Here is a 26163-nt window from a genome sequence, read left to right on the forward strand (position 1 = left end):
AATCATCAAGGTTTGAATCAACATCCTTTGAAGGATCCATTTGAAAATTCATAAATTGATTTTGTAAGGTCCATGCAGATTCTTCAGATGAAGTGGAGTAAATAGAGTTCAAATCATCCCATAAATCTTTAGCACATAAATGATGAGACACTTTCCTAACCACAGAACTGCTCAGATTTAACAAGATAATGGCCCTAGCATTATCATTCATATCATGCAGTTTCTCATCAGTCACAGATTTGTCAATTTTAGACAACAGAGCTTTATTAACCTTTTCCTTGACTAAAATGCACTCTATTTTGGTTTTCCAATCTTGAAAATCATCCCGGCCATTGAATGGCACCATATGCAAGTTGTTCATGGTGAATGCAGATGCAGCACTTAAGCAAACACACTTTTCACAGAAAACCACAACAACCACAGAGTAACAGGTCAGTCAGACCACAGAGCAAATAACACCACAACAAAAGGTCACTAGGACCTCAAGGAAGGAAACTTCTGGAGTTCAGGAGCAGGGAAGAGCCCAGATCTCAGCACAGATTGATCTGTGGAGCAAGGTTTCACACTGATCCCTCCAAGGAGTTCCAAGAGGACTATCTGAGTCCAGAAAACGGTAAAACTCTCAATCCAAGAGAGATTTTACAGAACAAAGCAGAAACACCAGAGAGAGCAAAACAACAGCGGAAACAGTAAGGAATCAAATCACATACAGCCTATCTAGATAGCCCCCTTTCTCCCTTGATTTCCAGGGTACTCGCACGAGGAGACTCCTTTAAAGGAGAATCCAGACGAACTGGACCAAATGCAAGGGAGAATCTCACTTGGCTTTGAAATGCCAGGGGTATATCGAGATGACAAGGCAACACGCGGAAGCAAAAAAGGGTAATAGGATCGCAAGATACCAGACAAAAACAGGTAAAAGAACAAAAAAATAGCAGGCAACACCAATCCTAGAATCTAGGAGTCTTAGTGATTCAGCCAATTTACCAGAGCCGACTTCCCAGGTAGGGGAAGAGTCGGTCTTACCAAAACCTTGCTCGTCGGGAGCGAATCGGCGCAGCCAAAGGGCGGCGGGGTGAGAGGGATGTCTTCGGGGGGAGCCCCGGCAAGGTCCCCGTGGCTCTGATACCACTGTTGGGTATCTTCGCCTTGCCGGGATTACTCCTCTTGTTTCCCGAACCTCCAGTCCTTCTCACTCGACACTCTAGTGCCAAGATCCACTTCACGTTCCTTCTTCTTCGTCGTCTTCACTCCTCTTGTACCTGTACCTGTAGAACACCAATAAACCAACAAGTAAACTGATACAAAGTGAAGAAAAGCAAAATGAGACAGAAGAGCAGGAAAGTGCAGAAATGATTGAAGTGGGAAAATGTGTCCTCGGGACACTTTGGCTCAGATTTTCCCACGGTAGGCAGAGCTTCTTCCGGCAGCGTTAATGATCACAGCACAAAGGAATGGTGAGAGCAGATAGGCGCTCAAATCTCAGATGGTCAGTCACCAACAGCAGGAATCCTAAGGGCAGGAATTCCGATGACAACACAATCAACCAGAGTATCACCAATCAGGAATCCGGTGGGCAGGAATCCGGTGATAACTCTCACAGCAACAAGGAAGGCCTCGTTCACACACAGGAGAGAAATCTTAGAAGGAGTAGCAGAGCCTTCTTGAGAAATTGCCTGAAGACCTTCTCCTTGCTGTGAAGAATTAGGGCCAGATTTAAAAGGATGGGAGGCATCGGGAAGGGGGTGGAGAATTGAAGACGGAAGGAGAACCGAGGAGTCGGGAGGTGGAGGGAACTGGAAGGGCGCAGATGGGAGAGAGAGATCAGCGGCGCACGGGAGTGAAGAAATGGGGGGGCTGATTTGGACTTAGGGTATAAAGGGGATGGGCTTGGGCTTGGGCTTGGGCTTGGGGGTTAATGAAATTGGGCCAACACTCCACAAAATTCATAACCGATCCACGATTCGTGGGAAGATGTTCAGTTTTATCAACTTCTTTCGAGCTCGGCGTAAATGCGCAACTATTGAGGAGGACTTGTATCACGATCTACAACAAGTGATCCCTTCAGTCTTCTAAGATTACGAGAATTGGAGGAGATCCCTTCAGAAGTTGGAGAAATAGCAACGCTGAAATCAATTACTTTGAAATATTGCAGTGAATCAGTGGTAGAGTCAGCTAAAAAGATAGTAGAAGAACAACAGGATTTATATGGAGACCAACTGGACCTTCATGTTCGAGTTCTACTTTGGAAAGGAGACGAAAGACTGCAGAGCTTGGCAAGTCCCAACTTTGAAGTTGTTTTTATGAGTTGTTGAAAGAGTTATTCGAGTAAGTTTTGCAGAAATGGGATCGGCATTGATTTAGCATTAGGTCACGAAGACGATGACCTAATGCTAAAAATAGGACCATAACTTTCAGGATATTTAGAAAAAAGGACTATAAGTTACGGATTTTAAAAATAAAGATTTTAATTTATTTTTTTAACATTTACACTCCTGTTTCGGGCCCAAAATTAATTATTCGGGCTTTTGATGCCACCTAGAGCCCGTTGCTGACGTGGACTGCCATGTAAACTTTTTTGCAAAAAAAAATTTTGTTTCTTTTTTGTATTATCATTATTTTAAGCTTTTGTATTATCATTATTTTAAGCATATTTAAGCTTAAAAGCGAAACTTAAAATAATGATAATACAAAAAAGAAACAAAAAAAAAATTACAAAAAAGTTGACATGGCAGTTCAGATCAGCAACGGGCTCTAGGTGGCATCAAAAGTCCGAATAATTAATTTTAGGCCCAAAACAGGAGTGTAAATGTAAAAAAAAAATTATAGTCCTTATTTTCAAAATCCGTAACTTATAGTCATTTTTCTAAAAATCCTGAAAGTTACGGTCCTCTTTTTACCATTAGGTCTGGAGACGATAGTGGTTTGATACGTTGATTTGTTATTAATTAACAAATCATGTCAATATGTTTGCTTCATTAGGGTTGCCTCTTAAACTTGATCTATAAATTAACTTGTTAGGCTTTAAAAGTTAATAATTTATTTTTCTTCACCCTAATGTTAGTAACAATCGAAAATTAATACTATAGCTCCATACAACAATATCATGTGATTATTTCGTCAGTTGTGGGAGGGGGAGCAATGTGGGTTTCACCAAAGTCCTCTTTCATTTACATAAGTCTACCATCTTGGCATATTGTAATGAGATTTAATTTTATAGACTGTCACTGTTAAGTCATGAAATTTATGCCCATTTCAATTGGAAAAAAAATAAAGCTTTAATCCTATAATTTGGATTATTATTAGAATTTCTCGGATTATTGTCCTAGAATAATAATTACCTGAATAATAATCATGAGTTATTAAATAACAGATTCTCATTAATCGAGAATTTGCTTGAGACATTTATCTTACCTTATATTCTCGGATTAAAGGTCAATCACAAGAGTGAGAGCTAGTCAAGGAGTCACTGAACTGTAGCAAAGCTTTGTTGAGGAATGTCAATCGGGCCAGCTCTATAGGGTTTCGGATTAATCGGGTGCGGGCTAATCGGGCTGAGGATTTTGTCGGGTTATAAATTTTCAACCCTAACCCTAAACGTTCGAGTTTCGGGCTAGCCCATCGGGCTAATCGAGTTGAAGGCATAAAAATAAAATAATCATTTATATTTTGTAATTCTTAATGATCCAATGTATATTAATTAATGTATAAAATATACATAGAAATCAAAGATATAAATTAGGGTTAATTGCATGTAATATCATGAACTTAACGCGAAATCCAAATTTAGCACGAATTTAAAAAGTTCCAATTAATATCACTATCTATGCCCCGTGTCCAATTTTAGCACCGTTTTTTGACGTGGCTTGTCGGCACATGCTTCGATCCTACGTGGCTTGCCGGTACAAGCTTCCGACCGGCGAGCTAAGCTCTCTCTCTCTTTCTCTCTCTCTCTCTCTCTCTTCCGCCGCCTTCACCCTCACCTCCTCCTCTTCCACAGCCCACGCCTCTCACCTCCTCCTCGCGATTCCGGCGACGAGTGCCGCCGCCTCCACCCTCACCTCCTCCTCTTCCACCGCCCACGCCTCTCACCTCCTCCTCTTCCACCGCCCACGCCTCTCACCTCCTCCTCGCGATTCCGGCAACGAGTGCCGCCGCCTCCACCCTCACCTCCTCCTCTTCCACCGCCCATGCCTCTCACCTCCTCCTCGCGATTCCGGCGACGAGTGCTGCCGCCTCCACCTCTCACCTCCTCCTCGCGATTCCGGCGACGTGTGCCGCCAATTCCAGAATTTTCAAACCCTACCCCCAATTCCAGAATTTTCAGTCGCGCCGCCGCCGCCCTCTGCGCGATTCCCCTTCGCGCGATTCCCCTTCTCGGAGACTCCCCTCCTCGCGACGCCGCCACCCTCATCATTCTGGTAGGCTGAGGTGGGGGGAGGGGGGGTCGGGGTCGTCGCGCCGCCCTCTGCAAACCCGCCGATTTTAGCCCCCTCTCTCTCTCTCTCTCTCTTCGGAGTACGTGGCAATGACGTGTCTACCGGAAGACACGTCATTGCCACGTGGTTCTGTCGGAAAACAAAACGGTGCTAAAATTGGACACGGGGCATAGGTAGTGATATTAATTGGAACTTTTTAAATTCGTGCTAAATTTGGATTTCGCATTAAGTTCATGATATTACATGCAATTAACCCTATAAATTATATAGCAAGCATGAAATGCAAAAATATAAGATGTTGAAGAAAAAAAAAATCAAGATTACATAACATATAAAATAAGTTGGTAACAATAAAATGTTCAACTTTGTTAAAGAAAAAATAATAAAATATCCGACAATAGTTTGAACTCATAGAATCAAAGCATCTCAAAAATACAAAAAAATGAAACGATGAGACTTTATAATATTTTTTCATGTTTTAATTTTTATATCTAAATATTTTATGTTAAGTATTCGGGTTTCGGGCTAGCCCATCGGGAACAATAGATAGAGTTGTGGAGATAGCTTACAGTAATGAATTGAAGCAACAAAAGCTCAAAGTTTTATAAGCTTACGAAACAAAAGGTCTGAACTTGTAAATAACAATCTTGGATGATTCTAATAAGCTCTCACTGTAACTTCAAAGTTGGGACTTGCTAAGCTCTGCAGTCTTTCGTGTGCTTTTGCAACTATAGCTCGAACATGAAAGTGTAGTTGGTCTCCATATAAATCCTCTTGTTCTTCTACTATCTTTGCAGCTGACTCTACCGCTGATTCACTGCAATCTTCCAAATAAATTGATTTCAGCGTTGCTATCTCTCCAACTTCGGAAGGGATCTCCTCCAATTCATCCAAACTTCGAAGACGAAGCTCCTGCAGAACTGGAAAGTGGGAGCTCTCTGCCATCATCCAACTTTTTAGACCTTGACAGAAGTTCAATTCTAGTAGCTTGAGGCTCTCGAATTGGCCCTCAATAGTGTCCCACTTGCCTGTTTTGAAGGTACCACGATGTAATACTAACTTGTGAAGAAGGGGCAACCACCCTATCTTTTCCAATATCTCTTCCAACTCCGCATGATAATAGAGAAATAAGTTCAACTTCTTGAGAGAGTGTGGGAAAGTAAGCCTCTGCAAATACTCATCATATCCATAATGGAAGCGGCATAACAAGTTTTCCAATTTACTCAGACACTCAAGATAGCTAAAAGAGTTTGCTCTCTCTGTTTGAAAAAGATCTCGAGACTTCACTTATTACCCCTCTTCCACCATTTTGAAAAACAGCCCGACGACGTTCATTAATATCTATGACTGAAGGAGACTTTTCTATGATATGATAAAACCTCTCTTTTTCAACTACTTTCAAGCACATGTCCCTCAACAAATCATGAATCTTACAAAACTTTACATTTCCACTAACCCCCAACTTATCAACTAAAATCAGATTTCTATCTACCAACTCCTTCAAGTACTCTTCTCCTATTGTTTCCAAACATTTTCCACTCACGGGTTTTAAAATTCCTTCTGAAACCCATAGCTTCTTCAGCATTGAGACACGAATTGAACGATCTTCCTTAAAAACACCCATATACAAAAAACATGGCTTCAAATAGTTGGGTAGATAGGTATAGCTCATTCGCAATATTTTCAAGCAAAATTCATCATTATTCGTATTCACAATTGAATTTAAATTTTGCTCTATACGCATCCAATATTCTGTAGTGCGCTCAGATTTTGCCAAAAGACCTCCAATTGTAGCAATTGATAAAGGAAGCCCTTTACAATTTGCTACAATACTCTTTCCAATATCCTCCAACTCATGAGGTAAACTTTCTCCACCAAACACAGTGTTGGTGAACAAATCCCTGCTACTAGCCTCATCTAGAAATTTCATACTAACGCCATAATACTCATCCAACTGCAAATTCAAGTTTGACAGCCTAGTTGTTACAATTATTCGACTCTCATGATTTTTGCAATCAGGAAAGGAAAACTTGATCTTGTCCCACACCTCTATACTCCACATATCATCCATAATTATGAGATACCTCCTGCCCCATAAATACTGGTATAGTTTTAATCGCAATTCTCTCTCACTTAGATCATCACTACCCGAATCCCCACTTGCTTGAAAAAGAACTTCTCTAAGTGTTTCTCTAACATTATAAGTTTGAGAAATCGTAGTCCAAGCATGAATATAAAAATGCTTTTTAACAACCGCATGCTCAAATAGATGCCGGGCAAGAGTGGTCTTACCAATGCCGCCCATCCCCATAATTGGAATGATTTGGAGACTGCCATGAACTCCGGTGAGCTTATCCAGCACTTCACGTAACACCTCGTCGAAGCCCACCATTATGCTTTCCTTCACAGTGGAAGAGGAGGTAGCATGAGTTAATGAGACCTTTCTCTGCTGTTGATCAGCTGCGGTTGCAATCTCCATGGCTTCCTTCTTGATCAAATTCATTTCTTCTATCACTTGTTGTAGATCGTGGTAGAAGTCCTCCCCAATAGTTGCGCATTTACACCGAGCTCGAAACAAGTTGATAAAACAGGACATCTTCCCACAAATTCTGGATCTGTTATGAATTTGAAGCACAATTTGGGATTCGATGACATCCTCAGCTGCATAAACTGCATCTGCAATGCGACGCTCCAATGGATCCGCTTCATGGTCATCGACAACTGGAGAAATATAAGCATCAAGAAAATCCTGCAAGAAGGTAACATTTTCAGTGAGAGATTCAACTTGTTGTTTGTCGATAGAAATTGGTGGGGAAGGATGATTTTCGATGCGATCTATGATATGCATAAGAGAAACCAGAGCTCCATAAGCCGCCATAATTAACTCCTTGAATGCAGACAGAATATTTTTATTTGTGGGAAGTGTGAATGAAAATATATGAGATGATATTTTATCCTTTTTTTGTGAGGGAAGATTCTACTTAATTTCCTCGCTAGTGTCAAAGAAAGGACCACATATTAAATACGTTGACTCAAAAGAAAATTCTGCGTAGCTTCTACTTCATTTTCTCACTACTTCGTTGCAATGTTAAAGAAAAAACCATATATAAGTAAGGTTGATTCAAAAGAAAATTCCACCGAATATCTTACTAACTGTCACTGTTAGTTATGTTACTCTATTTAATTTCTGATTTTATTTATATATCTTGTCTTCTTCATTAAAATAAACTAGCATTTGCACCCCGCCCAAACCATAAGAAACGTTTTTATATTTGGATTAATTTCCTGTATAATTTTAAAGCATATTTTTCTTCTTCTCATCGAAAGGAACTACAGAGTAATATATACTCCCTCCGTCCACCAATCAACTACCCATTTGATGGTCGGCACGGAAACTAAGAAAGCTGAAAAAGGTGGTGTAAAAGACTAAAAGTGTAGTGATAATATATTTTGATTACTTTTATTAATCTTTCATTAGCTATTTGACATTATTATTTTAATGCCTTGACTTATTAAAGTGTTCTTTTTTTTTTATAAGCTATTTCTTTCTTTCTTTTTTTTACTCTTTAATTAAATAAACTGAAAACTGGAAAATAAATAAACTGAAAATTCGAAAATAAATAAATAAATAAACTGAAAATTCAGAAAATAATTTTTTTAGAAAATAAATAAACTTAAAGTTCAAAAATAAATAAATAAATAAACTGAAAATTCAGAAAATAAATAAACTAAAAATAAATAAATAAATAAACAGAAAATTCGAAAATAAATAAATAAATAAACTGAAAATTCAGAAATTAAATAAACTGGAATTAAATAAATAAATTAAAATCTGGAAAAAAAATTAGAAAATAAATAAACTGGAATTAAATAAATAAATAAACTGAAAATTCAAAAATAAATAAATAATTTAATTAAAATCTGGAAAATTATTTTTTTTAGAAAATAAATAAACTTAAAGTTCGAAAATAAATAAATAAACTGAAAATTTAGAAAATAAATAAACTGGAAATAAATAAATAAACTGAAAATTCGAAAATAAATAAATAAATAAACTGAAAATTCAGAAAATAAATAAAATGGAATTAAATAAATAAATAAACTGAAAATTCGAAAATAAATAAATAAACTGAAAATTTAGAAAATAAATAAACTGGAAATAAATAAATAAATAAACTTAAAATTTGAAAATAAATAAACTGGAAATAAATAAATAAATAAACTTAAAATTGGAAAAAAAATAAATGAATAAATAAACTAGAATTAAAATTTTCAGAAGATAACTATTGCTTATGTAAAGTTGATGATATTTTATTTTTTAAAAAAATAGTGACAATTCTTATTCTTTTTTTTTTAGGAGGGAGTAATCTAACATTTCAACTGCAAACTTTTTTTCTTTTCTTGCTCGAAGGAATATACCGTGAGTATTCTTATTATGTCAGTGTTTGGATGGTTTTGGTTAGAGTATGGCCGACGGGTAGGTCCTCTTTGTTTTTCTTAATGTATATTTTGTCTCTTTCAATTCGTGTGTCTTTTCACATTTTGTAACGATTTAAGGGGTATATCACAGCACAATAAAGGGTTTACTTAGGATTGTTGATTGTGGTTAAATTATTTAACTAATTGCAACTCATTTAATTTATATTGCAGTGAAACATTTTCCGTATATATATACCATGGGGGATGTATTTCTTGGATGGAAGAACATACAATTTATTTGGGAGGAAGTTTAGTTGGTTTTGATGAAGATAGATTTGGGTATCTTGACCTCGAAAATAAAGTACAAAAGTTGGGCCATGTGTATTGGGATAATTTATTCTTGGGTTAAGTATCAGATTAGCCCCTAAGGTGGAGGCTAAATCTATAGCCGAATCCAGTAATCCTATACATGGTTGTCCAGACTTGAGCTATTTGACAACAATGAACTATATATGATGAAGGTAAGCTGGATGTGGAAACTAGGGGTAGGGAAGAGGATACAGATGAAAACTCAGAAGACGACATAGATTATATCCCATTTGAATGTGAAACAGATGACTCTTTAAGTGATAATGACTTGGAACTTGAAGATGCATGATGAATATGTAGATGCTAGGAAGAATTTGAAAAACATTAATAGTGTTCCAAGAGATGTGTTTGATAGATTTGTTGGTGTCTCTTTTGAGAATATTGATGTTGATGTAGTTGTGCATGAGTTCCATAGAGATGGCGATGGGGCTATATCTGATTATAATGAATCTAATGCAGAAGTTTATTCATCTTCAACTGAAGATGAATATGCTAATGTAAAACCAAGGAGAAATAGGGTAGTTTATGATTAAAAAATATGTCCACAAGAGATTACACATCACACTTGGTATGAGATTTGAGGATATATGGCTATTAGGCTAAAGAGGCATTGACTACAGTTGCAATAGAGAATGGACGACCTCTTCATTTTAGTAGCGTATGTAAGACTCGAATGGAAGCTAAATGCAATCCTCCTTGTAAGTAGAGATGTTATGGCAGTATGTATTTATGATTAAGACTCTTACGGGAGAACATGTGTGCCCTAGATCAATGAACAATAAACTAGCTACATCAAAGTGGATATCAATGCAGTATCTCAACATGTTTAGAGCTAGACCAGGTTTGTCTATAAAGGATTTGGCAGTAATGGTGTTTACAGAGATATTGTTGTCTTACTTTTGGTGGATATATATTGCTATTGAGTAAAAGTCATGAGAAGAAATTTTGATATTTTGGTGTTTCATTGATACTTTTAGTTTTCGCTTTGTTTCGACTTTTTCCAATAAATTACCTGATGGTCCTGTGATTTTTGTCCAAATAATATTACAAACTAACCTATTTTGACAGTGATATTGATCTTTACCTAAATGGGTGCAAGTTTCCCTACACCTTATTATTCATATCAGTGACCAAGAATCAGAAATATTGGCGATACATTGTAGCTATTTCCTGGTTGTAGGACTTATTATGTACAAATATGTAGGAACCAGAACCCATTGATTGGCATCTATTTCCCGTAGCTAAAAACACTAATTCCGTAGCTGAAAAAATACCCATTCACTATGAGCTATTCCACACAAATCAAGATGAGCTATTCCACATTATTATGTAGAAATTCCAAATGCCCATTCACTATGAATTTCACGAAAACTAAAACAATAAAGTTTCAAACAAAGATCCATTCACTATGAATCCAAACTCTTAAGAGAAATTCGAAGATCCATTCATAAGAAATTTTAAAGACTCAATCACCAAATTACTTATGATTTAGTGTGGGCAAGTATAAATTCCTAAATAAAACAAACAAATAAAAAGATAAAGCAAAAGGAAATAAAAAATAAAATATATAGTTTTACAAATAAATCTTTAATTTTATTATAATTACAAAATTACCACTTAATTTTGAAAATGATTTCAAATTGGAAGTTACATTTTTAATATATTATAGATTTTCTTATTTTTGAAAGTATATATTTCATTTATTTTGTAGCTTATAATTTCAGTTCACAAAAACTTAAGTGCAAGTGGGCCGCATCCAGACCCTGACCCGTATCACGACCCGAACCGCATCCTGATTTAAATTGTGTAAACTTTAAAATAGAACCACAATTGAGTATTTTCATTATGCAATTCGATATGTAGTGTTATTTGAAACGATGTGCATATATATATTTTTTATATGTACACATGCAATCTATTTTATATTTTCAAGGTATATATTATAGTAAAAATTTAAAACTCCATAATTAATTTTACATATCTATTAAATTTTAAACCTATCATCATCAAAAATAGAGCCCAAAGTTTTTTTAGGCCCGTAACTTTGGTAGTTTTGCAAATATAGGACAATTTTTTTCGGGCTTGCAATTATAGGACAATATTTAAAAAATTAGACATCGGTAGGACAAATTGAGCCCAAATTGAGCCCGATGCCTACGTGGCTGACAAGTAAGCTATCCAGTCAGCTTACTTCTTATAAGGCTTACTTCTTAGCTCTGGGGTCAGCTCTGTCAGTCAGATCTGGCGATCAGCTCTGGGGTCAGCTCTGGCGATCAGCTCTGGCGGTCAGCCCTGGCGATCAGCTCTGGCGGTCAGCCCTAGCGGTCAGCTCTGGTGGTCAGCCCTGAAGTTTGAGGCTTGACCCCCCAAAGCTGACCACCAGAGCTGACCCCAGAGCTGACCGCCAGAGCTGATCGCCAGAGCTGACTGATAGAGCTGACCCCAGAGCTGATCTAGAAGTAAGCCTTATGAGAAGTAAGCTGACTGGATAGCTTACTTGTCAGCCACGTAGGCATCGGGCTCAATTTGTCCTACCAATGTCTATTTTTTTAAATATTGTCCTATAATTACAAGCCTGAAAAAAATTGTCCTCTATTTGCAAAACTATCAAAGTTACGGGCCTAAAAAAACTTTGGCCTCTCAAAAATGTAAATGAAAAAATAAAACAAAAAATGAAGGTAAATAAAAGGAATTGCATGCATAAGTGAGTTAAAAAGAAAGAGTTAGAAATCGCCTAGGGAATACGACGAGGCTTAGGGGCGTTTACTGCATGATTGATAGTATATATAGGATATATATATATAATTGAATAATTTTATTCTTATGAGTAGGATTTCTCTAATCCCACATTTACAATGGATAAGAATTAAATAAAACTAGCTTAAATGATAAAAATAATTAAGGACTTTGAGATATTCCAAAATTTCAATCCATCAAACTAAACAAGGGATTACCCTTACTATTTATATTTATCAAGACTAATCCTTCAAAATAAACACCCTCTTCGCGCCTTAAGAAATTATGCCAAAGGGAAATAACTTTTAATTTGGGCAACTTTTTTTAAGAAAAAAAAAATTACTCCCTCCGTCCACTAATTGTTAGCCTACTTGTCTTTTTTGTCCGTCCACCAATTTATGTCCTATCTATTTTGGGTAAATTTATAATTATATTTTAATCAAAATTGTGGGTCCCTTTAATAAATTATGGCCTAATTGCATTGACGTTAATAAATTGTGGGTCACTTTCTCCACTCAACTAATAAAAATACATTTTTTCTTAAAACTCGTGTTTTGCCTCCTATGCCAACAATTAGTGGACGGAGGGAGTAGGTATTTATTTTAGCGGGAAAGTCTAGAACCACAAATTTTCTTTTCTATAATAATAACAATAATATAGTTTTGGTATTATTTGTTAAACAAATTAAGGTCGTTCCTACAGAAGCAAAAATTAAGGTTATTAAATAGTAACTTTCTTTATTACTCCCTCCGTCCCATAAGCTTAGGCTTGTTTTCCTTTTTTGAATGTCTCATTTATATAGGCTTGTTACCATAAAAAGTAATATTTTTTTACTCATTTACTATTATATCCTTATTAAATTCTTTAATTTACTTCCACTTTAATACATCATTAAATAATAAATATGGGCATAATAGGAAATTTACTTATATATTTTCATTTCCAATGATTTTTCTTAATCTTTGTAAAAAAATCTCAACCAGCCTAAGCTTATGGGACGGAGGGAGTATATTATACACACAGTAACCATTCTAGTTTTATACTCCCTCCGTCCGTCAAAAGTAGACCACTTTGGTTGGGCACGGGATTTAATAAAATTGGTGGTGATTTTGATGTAGTGGAGAAAGGGTCCCATCACTTTATGAGATGTGTGGTTGAGATTGAATTTGGAGTGAGTTTTTTTTGTAAATAAAGAGTGTTTGTAAGGATAAAAGATTAAAGTGGGTGGTAGGACCATTTCCATAAGAGGAAAGTGGTCTACTCTTTGCGGACGCCCAATATAGTAAAAATGGTCTACTTTTGGCGGACGGAGGGAGTATCAAAGAACCTGGAATTAGAAAACATCAATTGATAACGCATTTATGTTTGCCAATGTGTCATTATTATTATTGTGGTCAGAAATGAGCAGCAACGGCAATTTAATGATGTAATGTAAGAAAGTTTAAGCATTTAAGTTTCCCAAAAGGAAGAGAAACTAATAAATCGGTTATTTAAGTAGAACAAAAGGAACAATAAGATAGACTTGTGGAGATAACTTACAGTAATGAATTGAAGCAACAAAAGCTCAAAGTTTTATAAGCTTACGAAACAAAAGGTCTGAACTTGTAACTAACAATCTTGGATGATTCTAATAATTAACCACTCACTGTAACTTCAAAGTTGGGACTTGCCAAGCTCTGCAGTCTTTCGTCTCTGTCCCAAAGTAGAACTCGAACATGAAGGTCAAGTTGGTCTCCATATAAATCCTGTTGTTCTTCTACTATCTTTGCAGCTGACTCTACCGCTGATTCACTGCAATATTCCAAAGTAATTGATTTCAGCGTTGGTATTTCTCCAACTTCGGAAGGGATCTCCTCCAATTCATCCAAATATCGAAGACGAAGCTCCTGGAGAAGTGGAAAGTGGGAGCTCTCTACCATCGTCCAATTTTGTAGACCACTACACCTGTCCAATTCAAGTAGCTTGAGGCTCCGGAATTGGCCCTCAATAGTGTCCCACTTGCCTGTTTTGAAGACACCGTGTTCAATTACTAACTTGTGAAGAAGGGGCAACCACCCTATCTTTTCCAATATCTCTTCCAACTCCGTAACATAATTGAGAGATAACCTCAACTTCTTGAGGGAGTGTGGGAAACTAATCCTCTGCAAATACTTATTCTATCACTGATGTCGCAGTAGAAGTTTTCCAATTTACTCAGACACTCAAGATACGTCAAACAGTTTGCTCTCTCCATTTCTTTCAATTCACTCAAACTCTCCATTTCTTCGGATCTGTAAAGTAGATGCAGTTTCTTGACATTGGGGATTCTTTTAACCACATCCTCATTCAAATACAAATTATTTGCTCTTCTCAGTGTTTGTAGATTCTCCATGATAACCATCTCACTCGGAGGATCTGGTAGAATCAATGCGTCTTCCACAAACTCGAGATGCCTAAGTTGATGCAATTTCCAAATCTCAATCGGAGCAATAACATCAGGCCAACGAAGAACAATACTACATCTTATCATATCCCAAGACTCATGGAATGTACACTGCTTAACTATTAACGTAGATAGATTCCAAAGCAAATTGATTGAAGACGGGAATTTTGACTTCCTATGAAGTCTAACAGCAAGGTGCCGTGAGTTCACCAATTGAAAAACATCGCCTAGGAAATGATCACCATCATCTCCATATTGATGTATATCTGTATCATATGCTTTGAATGTTCTCAACAATCTGAAATTGTGAGGCCTTACAAAGCTATTCCCATCACATATTATAGAACGAACATGTGACAAAGATCGCGAGACTTCACTTATTACCCCTCTTCCAACATTTTGAAAAACAACCCGACGGCGTTCATTGTCTATGACTGATGGAGACTTTTCTATGATATCATAAAACCTCTCTTTTTCAACTTCTTTCAAGCATAAGTCTCTCAACAAATCATGAATCTTACAAAACTTTATATTTCCACTAAACTCCCCCAACTTATCAACTAAAATCAGATTTCTATCTACCAACTCCTTCAAGTACTCATCTGCTATTGTTTCCAAACATTTTCCACTCACGGGTTTCAAAAATCCTTCAGAAACCCATAGCTTCTTCAGCATTGAGGCACGGATTGAACGATCTTCCTCAAAAACACCCATATACAAAAAACATGGCTTCAAATAGTTGGGCAGATAGGTATAGCTCAATCGCAATATTTTCAAGCAAAATTCATCATTATTCGTAATCACAATTGAATTTAAATTTTGCTCTATACGCACCCAATATTCTCTTGCACGCTCAGATTTTGCCAAAAGACCTCCAATTGTAGCAATTGATAAAGGAAGCCCTTTACAATTTGCTACAATATTCTTTCCAATGTTCTCCAACTCATGAGGGAAACTTTCTCCCCCAAACACAATGTTGGTGAACAAATCCCAACTACTAGCCTCATCTAGAAATTTCATACCAACGCCATAAGACTCTCTCAACTGCGAAGTCAAGTTTGACAGCCTAGTTGTTACAATGATTCGACTCCCATCATTGCAATCAGGAAAGGAAGACCTGATCTTGTCCCACACCTCTATACTCCACATATCATCCATAATTATGAGATACCTCCTATCGTATAAATACTTGTACAATTTTTCTCCCAATTCAACCTCATTCAGATCACTACCCGAATCCCTACTTGCTTGGAAAAGAACTTCTCTAAGTGTTTCTCCGACATTATAAGTTTGAGAAATCGTAGTCCAAGCACAAATATCAAAATGCTCTTTAACAAGCGCATGCTCAAATAGATGTCGGGCAAGAGTGGTCTTACCAATGCCGCCCATCCCCATGATTGGGATGATTTGGCGACTGCGTTGGCCTCCGGTGAGCTTATCCAGCACTTCAAGTAACACCTCCTTGAAGCCCACCATCATGCTTTCCTTCACAGAGGAAGAGGAGGCAGCATGAGTTGAGGAGACCTTTCTCGGCAATTGAGCTGCGGCAACAATCTCCAAGACATCCTTCTTGATAACAGTGGAAGAGGAGGCAGCATGAGTTGAGGAGACCTTTCTCTGCAGTTGATCAGCTGCGGTTGAGATTGAATTCATTTCTTCTATCACTTGTTGCAGATCGTGATAGAAGTCCTCAGCTGCATTTACATCAATAGTTGCGCATTTGCACCAAGCTCCAAACAATTTGATAAAACTGGACATCTTCCCACGAATTGTGGATTGGTTTTCAATTTGAAGCACAATTTGGGATTCGATGACATCCTCAGCTGCATAAACTGCATCAGCAATGCGACGCTCCAATGGATCCACCTCATGGTCATCCACAACTGGGGAAATATAAGCATCAAGAAATTTCTGCAAGAAGGTAACATTTTGAGTGAGAGATTCAAGTTGCTGTTTGTGGATAGAAATTGGAGGGGAAGGATGTTTTTCAAGGCGATCTATGATATGCATAAGAGAAACCAGAGCTCCATAAGCCGCCATGATTAACACTTTGAATAATGTATATATTTATGGGAAGTGTGAATGAAAATATCTGATACTAATATTTGAGAGGTGAAAGAAGGCAATTAGCTAATCAGGTATTATGATTCCACAATTGAGATTTGAAACTTTTTATAGCAGATACAGATGAACAAGTCATGTGCAACATTATTGAAATCAATAAAATAAGCTGCAGTTGTTGGATTCAAACTTTTTATATGTGCAATTATAGAGGTTAAGTCAACATGGAATATTTAAATGTGCTGCCGTTGTCTGAATAAGCACGTCGCTCTTAAAATATAACCACTGCCATTAATTCAATTAATTACATGTTTGCTGCTAATCAAACTTATTGCTGGTGTTTGATGTTGACTTTCACCAGCATCGATGATTGAATTAGTTTATGATGCGAAGCAGTCCTTGCATCGATGAAATATTATAATTGAAAGATTAAGATATTTTGATAAACTAGGAGAAAGAAATATAAATATAGATATAATATTATCATATTTAAATTTTTTATTATCATGTTTAGTCAAATTTCATAATTTTATAAATAAATAAAACAAACAAATAAAAAGATAAAGAAAAAATTACCACGTAATTTTGAAATTGATTTCAAATTCGAAGTTATCTTTTGAATAGTATATTATCAATTTTCTTATTTTTGAAAGAATATATTTCATTTATTTTGCAGCTTATAATTTCAGTTATGGGCTAAAAAAATATACTGGTGTCCAAGTTTGTTTGGGAACTTTACTTTTAGCCCAACCATCAAAGTCTTGGGTCGGCCCAGACAGACTGCATTCTGCTTTTCATTCTTCATTTTAGGGTCACAATAAAATTTAGCAACATTTTATAATATATTGAACCTTATAAATTAAGTATGTTTTGAAGTGTTTGAAAATAAATATTTAAAAAAAGAAAAGAAAAAAAATGATCTAATTTGTTTAATTTGCTCTCGCAAAATATTATATATACTAGTATGTTAGTAGCTTTAAGCACTTTATAAAAAATTGTTAGGTGTTTTTTTTAAATGTAATGTTAGGGTGACAAGTGGTGTATACCTTATGAATTAGTGTTGGGAAATCAGTTCCCCATCCAAACTTGGTAGAAGCAAGAAATAAGAATAAAAATAGACACAATTTAACAACACAAGAATTTAACGTGGAAACTCCAAATCCGGAGAAAAACCACGACACACTGAAAAATTACTATATGATAAATTTCTACAATCACACAGTATTTCTCACCCTCTCGACTCACAACCACTACACTCTTACAAGCCTTTGAAAACCTCTCACCCCTCTAAAACAAAGAGCAAGGAATTTCAAACTAGAAGTAATCACAAGACTAAAGGTAGTGATTGGTGCAATTGTATCAAAGACCTTGGAACTCCTTAAATAACCTAAGGGTCTCCACCTACTTTGATAGCAAAACCAATGTGGGACAAAAATCCCCACTTTCATTTTTAACACAATTCCAACAATTAGTGTATATTATTATTTATTATAGTTTTTCTCTAGATAGAACTCTATGTATCAACAATAACCTTATGAATTATTTTCTATAAATGAAAAACTTAAAAAGAAAATATTCATACCGTGCATGTACGGGTATAATATTAGTTTGTAGAAAAGAAGAAAATCAACATACTACCAATTTGACCAAATATTGACCTATTGACTAGACTTTTGATCCTTTAATCCCATCATCGTTTCTGACCAAGTCCTGAAAAAACTATGGAATTAAATGGTTTCATATTTATTTTTTTCTGAATTACAAGATGTATCTAATATAAATCAAATAAGTAACTAACACGAAGGCGAGACCTCTACACCACATAAAAATGAAAAAATAATTGCACGCAGGCGAAATCACTACCACACAAAATGAGAAAGCTATCCGCACGCATAGGGAATTAAACCTAAGACATCTCACAAGCGTACCATCAAATTTAGGCCTTGTAAGTGACCGAACTTTTTCATTTGACTGAATTTATTTTTCATGTCGTGCAATTTTAGATTTTGCGCAAGTCCCTAAATTAATCCAAGAGTCTCATCGCGTGTTGTTGCACTAAGTTACCAATTTAAGGACGTGTTTGGTTTTATGTAAAGGATTAGGGGGGATAATATTTAACCGGATAATTAGCGTGGATTATGATGGATTATTAATATTGGGTTAGGACGTGTTTGGTTTTATGTTAACCGGATAATTAGCGTGGATTATGATGGATTATGATCTCTAGCAATTGACGTTGCTGACCAAGACCAAACGTCTTTATAAAGAAATAGTCTCTTATTTATATTATGACTAGCATTTGTATCTCGCATGCAATGCACGGAAAAATATTTTGTATTTTTTATATTTATATAAAAATTAATTTTAACTAAATATATTTGAAATGAATATTTAAAAATTTAAAAATAATAATAATTTACAATTATAAAATTTGATATTATGAAAGGCAAAAAAATAATAATAAATAAATAAATTACTAATAGAAAAGAATTAAAAATACATTTTTTCTTCAAAAAGATGACAGAGGAGAGAGAAATTTATAAAATTTTAATATTAAAACAAATTTAATTTGTACACTTTAAATCAAATACTTACATAAAATATATTAAATTAAAACTCTTATCGTGATCTTTAATTTGATATGCATATTAAATATTTAATAATTAATCGAATTTCACAACTTTGGAAAGAAATAAAACAATAAATAAGAAGTTAAAAAAATGGAAAATAGTATAGTTTAAACATAAACCTTCAATTTTATTATAACTACAAAATTGTCATTCAATTTTGAAATTGATTTGAAATCAATTTGAAATCGAGAACTCCCTCTTTAATATAGTATAGATGGGTACAAATTATTTATTTATTTAGTTCATTATGCCATGCATGATTGTCTGTAATGGTCTCATAAATTCAAAACATTTATTTATATCACCTTGTAACACAAAAATATGCATGACATGTTTTACTACATGGGATCCTTTGTCCCAAAATAGCCATAAGCTCGCGCTGTTGCGATCACTTGAATTTTCCAGAAATTGTAGTTTGTGCGATCCAATTTTAGATTGATTGGATGCATCGTTGAAAGAGATGAGGATGATTGAGTAGTGGTAGACATGGCTGGAATGGAGATTTGGCTATGGAAATATGAAAGTAAAGATCAGTTTCTCCATTCCAGTATAAGCTCTTTATATAGAGCAGGGTTACAGAAAACGTGTTTACAAAGAAACGTTTAACTTACTCCTTTAACTTCCTAACAATTTTGCCACGTCAGCTGTTAGTTTTAACTAACTCTAAACTAACAGCTAACTCTAAACTAAACTAACTTCATTCGCTATTATTTAATGGGTTTCCGTTTCAGAGGTGAAGCTGGAGCTATGTACGTATGTCTGTCAAGGTTCAAAGGTGGTTCTGAACTAAACTAACTAGGACACTTGTTATGAGACGGGGGAGTATCTAACTTCTAGTCTAGCCATAATTATAATATTTTAATTATATGTTTTTAAAATGAATGATGGATAATGATATAATCTAATTTTGAGCATTTTTTAAAAAAATTATTTTTTAAGAAAAATTGATTTTTCTGATTAATTCGGTTCGGTTCGATTTTTTTTAAACCAAACATAAATTTGATTTGATTTGGTTCTGACAAAAACCGAACCGAATAACCGAATGTAGACTCCTACATAAAACAACAACGTTCCACAATGTTTTTGATCTTCTCTTCCTTCAACCCTCTTCTTTATAATTGACACTATAACATTTTGCAATTGAGTCCCTCAAGAGTGTATATTCGCACATGCACTCTTCATGCATACGTGGAAATTGTCATTACATATCAACATGAGAATTGAGTGCTTCATTGATATATTCACCTTGTGAAAATTCAAGCTAGGAAGGCTCTAATGTTGAACTCATTGACACTAGTGATTTCTTGATTGCATATTTACTTGTGATATTCTTTTGGAAAACTTTTACAAATTTGAAGCTCTTTAGATGACACCAATTCATTATCAAATATTTGTTATCTTTTATTTATCTCCTCTTTATTGTTTGAGGACAAACAATGCTTTAAGTTTGAGGGGTTGACGAACATGATTTCCGTACCTTAACCTATCATGAATTGTTGTCATTTCCTTTCGTATTTTGCTTGTGAATGCATATTTGTGCCGTAGTGTTGAGATTTACGATAATTTGATGCTTTTTGGTATGATTTTAAAGAAAATTAAAAAAAAAATTAGAGATATATGAAAGTTGTTACGCCCAGCCCATCTCTGGCTTGGCCCTATTATGCTTCAGCCCATTATATTTTATCCTTTTAAAGCCATGGTCCCACCATCCACCTTCCACCTTTATATTTTATCCTTACAAACACTCTTTATTTACAAAAAAACTCACCCCAAATTCAATCTCAACCACACATCTCAAAAAGTGGTGGGACCCTTTCTCCACTACATCAACATCATCACCAATTTTATTAAATCTCGTGCCCAACCAAAGTGCCATACTTTTGGCGGACGGAGGGAGTATTAGATATAAATAATGTAATCTCTAAACCCCATTAGGTTTTTATTATTAGATATAAATAGTGTAATCTCTAAGCTTATTGATGATTGAATGAATATTTTGGTTGATAGTTATCAAATCTCTCTCTTCTCTCTTGATTTCTGGAGTTTGAGCTACTTGAATTGCTCCACCATTGATACAGATCGTATCAATTGGTGCTTTCATTGAGAGTTTCTCTCTTTGAAATATCACATTTTTATCCAAAAAAAAAAAGAGATGTCAAGATTTGAAATCTGTGCCGCCATTGAAGAGCTTCACACCTCCATCTACAACTTGCAACACTCCATTTACGCCAATTTGCAGGTCACAAAACCATTCCCTCTATCACCGACTACGACTCCAGATTCCTCCCTGTTTCCATCTCCTTCCCCACCACCCATTACTCCAGCTCCCTATCCACCACGATCATTTCCCCCAATCTTACATACAACTCACTCCACATCACATCTTCCTATTCGCCGTCTTAGCCCATCTGAAATCGAAGAGAAAAACAACCGCGGGCTTTGTTACAATTGTGACCAAACCTGGTCCGATACCATCGATGCCGCAGCAAATACTTGATTTTGTTTGGCACCAATGATGAGGATGACTTTGGCGAACCTAAATCTCCATATTTCATGGCTGGAGTTGAGGTTACTATGGAGGATGTCTCAAGTCGTTGCGTCTCTGAACATCCACCACCTTCATCTCAGCAGTTGTCCTCTATCTCTTTTGTATCTCAAGACCCACCATCCGATCCCACAACTATATCACCTCTTTCACCAATCTTGACCACTCACAACCATCCCTCGATTTTCTCACCGTCGGTAGCCTCCGCCACCACCGATGGTCCAACATCGCAACCTGACTCATTTCCATCTTCCCCTGTACGACCGATCACTCCTGCAGCGCCCAGCCCAACAGATCGACCATTTACTGATGTTCCGTCCCATCTGCCACCCAAAGCTATTCCACTTCACTCTGTTCTACATCCACCCACTCTGCCACCTCCTGCAAGGATAAATCTTAGCTATTCACCCTGTATCACCCCTTCTCTTGTTTTTGTTAAAATATGATATCGTCATAATAGTAAGAGAGAGTGATAGATTGAAGATTGTTTCTTGTATTGCTTTTTTGATCTGTAGAATACAATCACCCTTTATAGGGGAGAAGAAACTAGTACATGGAAAGTTAAGAAAAGGAAACATAAATTAAGGGATCCAAATTGATGTGATTTTCTCTTGATCGATTCTTTCCTTTCAACACTCCCCCTCAAGTTGTGTAACGGGATTCCCGATGCTCAACTTGTCAAGAACCTCTGAAAAATTCTTAGGATTCACAGCTTTGGTAAGGATGTCTGCGAGTTGGTCTTCAGATCTTACGAATGGGAGCGTCACAATACCTCCTTCAATTTTTTCCTTGATAAAGTGCCTATCAACTTCTACATGTTTTGTTCTGTCGTGTTGAACAGGATTTTCTGAGATGCTGATTGCAGCTTTGTTGTCGCAGAACATCTTACATATTTGTGTTGGTTGGAGGCCCAACTCGGTTAACAGTCTTCTTAACCAAAGGACTTCAGTCAACCCACTCTTGATCCCTCTGAACTCTGCTTCTGCACTTGAGAGAGCTACCACCTTTTGCTTCTTACTTCTCCATGAGACCAGATTCCCTCCGATGAATGCAAAGTATCCGGCTGTTGACTTCCTGTCCACTGGATTTCCAGCCCAGTCAGCATCTGTGTAAGCTTGTACCTCGAGGTGTCCAGTCTTCTTGAATAGCACACCATAGTCGAAGGTTCCCTTCAAGTATCTCATGATTCTTAGTGCAGCTTCCATGTGATCCGCTTGTGGTTGGTGCATGAATTGACTCACAACACCAACAGCATATGCGATATCCGGTCGAGTATGGGAAAGATAGATGAGTTTCCCTACTAGACGCTGATATTGTCCACGATCGGTTGATTCAGCTCCTTGCACAATCTCTAGACCATGATTTACGGCCATAGGAGTTTCTGCTGGCTTGCAGTCTAACATCCCAGTTTCTGCCAGAAGATCTAGAGTGTACTTCTTTTGATTGATGAAGATTCCTTTCTTTGATCTGAGTACTTCAATGCCAAGAAAGTACTTCAGTCTCCCTAAGTCCTTCATCTCGAACTCTTTGAACAGGCTTTCTTTCAACTTCTGAATTTCTTCTAAGTCATCTCCTGTTATGATCATATCATCAACATAAATGACTAAGCACGAAATAAGATCACCTTGCTTTTTCAAGAATAAGGTGTGGTCGGCGTTGCTTTGTTGGTACCCAAACTTCTTCATGGCTTCGGTGAAGCGTCCAAACCAGGCCCTGGGAGATTGTTTGAGGCCATATAAAGTTTTCTTCAGTCTGCACACCTCCCCTTCTTCAAAGTCACCTGAAAAACCTTGAGGGACATCCATGTAAACCTCCCTTTCATCCTCGAGTTCCCCATGAAGGAAAGCATTGGTGACATCGAACTGATGAAGATCCCAATCCTTGTTTGCTGCAATGGAAAGAAGGACTCTGACAGTATTCATCTTGGCAACAGGTGAGAAGGTTTCTTCATAGTCGACCCCATACATCTGTGTGTAGCCTTTTGCGACCAATCGAGCTTTGTATCGCTCAATGGATCCATCGGGTTTCCTTTTTATTGTGAAGACCCACTTACATCCCACAGTCTTCTTTCCTTTTGGCAGTCTGCATTTCTCCCATGTATGATTTCTGTTCAAGGCATTTATCTCCTTCTTCATGGCATTTCTCCAGTGTTCATTTTTCAGAGCCTATTCTGTTGTTTGTGGTATTTCTTCATCATACAGGGCCGCCTCATAAGCTGCGGCGGTTTTGGATAGGTTTCCTTTGGCGACATTCCCAATTGCGTACCGAGAATTCTTCCCAAACTTTTCCGGAGTATACCGCTTGGGAGGGATACCCCGAGTACTCCTGGGCGGTAGAACATATCCCCTTGTACCTTCATTTGCTGTATTCTCCCCCTGATTGTTTTCAACATCTTGATTCTCCCCCTGATCCCTTTCAACATCTTGAGACATATGATCAGTGAAACCAGTAATTTCAGTGGTAAGTTCAGGGGTTCTTACCTCAGATACCAGCGGCGGAGGAGATATTGGGTGGAGAGGCGGACTTTGTGCAGGAGTGGATGGAGTTTGCTCTGTGGCAAGGTTAACTTTTTCTGTTGGATCTGCTTCCGGGCTGCTTGGCATTGGTAACCAACTTAACAAGTCGATCTCATTCTCACTCTCCCCCTGACTGGTAAGGTGGTTATTGTAAAAATACTCAGTTTCAAGGAAATCACAGTTCATGGTGGTGATGATTTGACGGGTTTGGGAATTGTAACACCTATATCCTTTTTGATTAACCCCATATCCCACAAATACACACTTGACTGCACAAGGAGAGAGTTTGGTGCGTTCATGTTTAGGAATATGAACGAAAACAGAGCACCCAAAGACCCGTGGTTGAAGAGTAAGGGCAAGAGGTATGGAGGCAAGGGTAGACAATTTCTGTAGTGGGGTTTTAAGTTTAAGAGTCCTAGTAGGGAGACGGTTGACAAGGTAAACCGAGGTTGCCACGGCCTCGGGCCAAAACGAGGAGGGGACACGAGACTCAATCATCATAGCACGCGTCATTTCAAGTAAAATTCGGTTTTTTCTTTCGGCTACCCCGTTTTGTTCAGGAGTGTGGGGGCAAGTAGTTTGATGAATAATCCCTTTTTGTTGACAAAACGTTTTCATGGAATTATTAACAAACTCCCCCCCCATTATCAGTTCTAAGGGTTTGAATGTTTTTCTGAAACTGAGTTTGAGCCATAGTATGAAAATGAGTAAATTTTTCAAAAACTTCAGATTTGTGTTTTAAAAAATATACCCATGTCATCCTAGTACAATCATCAATAAATAACAGAAAATATTTAAAACCTTGTCCCCCTACCACGGGTGAAGGACCCCAAACGTCAGAATGTACTAAAGAAAAAATAGAGTTCACTTGTGTATCATTCGATTTGAAAGATTGTCTATGACTTTTAGCTAAGACACAAGTCTCACAAGAAAGAGTATCACTTTGGATTAACTTGGGAAATAAAAGTTTAAGGTATCCTGTGGAAGGATGTCCTAACCGGCGATGCCAAAGCCAAGCTTCCCGGTTTGCAGTTCCGTGAGCCAGCATCACATTGCCTTTTTGAGCAATCTCATCCACATAGTACAGTCCATTTTTCTCAGTGCCACGCCCAATAATCTCCCTCGTCCTGATATCCTGAAGAAAACAGAAGTGAGGATGCATTAGCATGGTACAATTGAGTTCTTTAGTAACATGACTAATTGACAACAACTTATGAGATAGGGACGGAACATATAGACAATTGGATAATCGCAAGGTTGGGGAGATTTCTATAGTTCCGGCCCCTTCTACTTGAGTTATGTCACCATTAGCAGTTTGCACATGAGTTCTAAAGGATTTTGATGACTCAAGTATATCAGATTTGTCAAAAGTCATAGTGTCGGTAGCCCCACAATCAAAAATCCAATTTTTTTCCCTATTGATTTGTTTATTTGATACTTGACATGCAGTAGGGGTTCTTTTCGAATTTTCACAAAGCTTAGGGTCAGAAATAAAATTGTGCATAACTGTGGGGCTGTTTTGAATAACATGGGGTTCATTCTGGGGTTTCTCTAAACTTAAGGGACTAGAGTGCAACAAATGGGGTTTCTTTTGTAATTTTCGGAACTCAGGGGACTGAAATTGATAATAAGGAAAAGTGGAAGGGTTTGATGGATATTCATCAAACCCTATACCTGAAATCTCCTCCATTTCTCTCAAAGGAGCCGCCTCCTTCTCTCCCCTGCCTCTCTCGGATTTTCCGCCTCCACCCACTGCTACCGCCGACCCGGCGGTTTCTCGGCCATCAACGCCGGCCGCCGCCTTCCCTTTTGCCATTTGAGGCTTGTGATTGTCTTCCCACCATTCGGGGTAGCCGATGAGTCGAAAACACCCCTCTCTGGTGTGCTTCGTCATTCCACAGTGAGTGCAAACGAGCTTGGATTTGTCCTCCTTTCTTGTTTTCGATGATGGCATGCCGGGGCCTCTGCCGCCGGCGGTACTGGCAGCGTGTGGCAGAGGTGGTCTTCCTTGCGTTCCAGAGTGGTG

The 26163-nt window shown here is 37.1% G+C and overlaps 2 protein-coding genes across 2 annotated transcripts; both read right to left on the reverse strand.

Moving 5' to 3' along the window:
- Positions 1-5096: 5096 nt before the first annotated feature.
- LOC130994464 (putative late blight resistance protein homolog R1B-23) lies at positions 5097-7317 on the reverse strand. The gene is made up of 2 exons (XM_057919507.1): positions 5734-7317; positions 5097-5606 (listed from the first exon to the last, which is right to left on the reverse strand). Exons 1-2 carry the CDS (start codon positions 7315-7317, stop codon positions 5097-5099), a joined length of 2094 nt encoding a protein of 697 aa, XP_057775490.1.
- Positions 7318-13597: 6280 nt separating this feature from the next.
- Positions 13598-16425, reverse strand: LOC130994465 (late blight resistance protein R1-A-like). Its single transcript, XM_057919508.1, has 2 exons — positions 14115-16425; positions 13598-13965 (listed from the first exon to the last, which is right to left on the reverse strand). The coding sequence occupies exons 1-2, from the start codon at positions 16423-16425 to the stop codon at positions 13598-13600; spliced, it is 2679 nt and encodes an 892-aa protein (XP_057775491.1).
- Positions 16426-26163: the final 9738 nt, after the last annotated feature.

The sequence above is a fragment of the Salvia miltiorrhiza genome, chromosome 7 (assembly GCF_028751815.1).
Source record: "Salvia miltiorrhiza cultivar Shanhuang (shh) chromosome 7, IMPLAD_Smil_shh, whole genome shotgun sequence".
In the NCBI taxonomy this organism is placed as follows: Eukaryota; Viridiplantae; Streptophyta; class Magnoliopsida; order Lamiales; family Lamiaceae; genus Salvia; species Salvia miltiorrhiza.

Excerpts from the sequence above, each read along its gene's own strand:
- LOC130994465 (XM_057919508.1), bottom strand. The coding sequence starts at position 16,425 with ATGGCGGCTTATGGAGCTCTGGTTTCTCTTATGCATATCATAGATCGC. Across the intron at positions 13,966-14,114 it reads CGACATCAGTGATAGAATAA|GCAAGTGGGACACTATTGAG; the intron begins GTATTTGCAGAG and ends TCTTCAAAACAG.
- LOC130994464 (XM_057919507.1), bottom strand. The coding sequence starts at position 7,317 with ATGGCGGCTTATGGAGCTCTGGTTTCTCTTATGCATATCATAGATCGC. Across the intron at positions 5,607-5,733 it reads TTCAAAATGGTGGAAGAGGG|AGGCTTACTTTCCCACACTC; the intron begins GTAATAAGTGAA and ends GAGTATTTGCAG.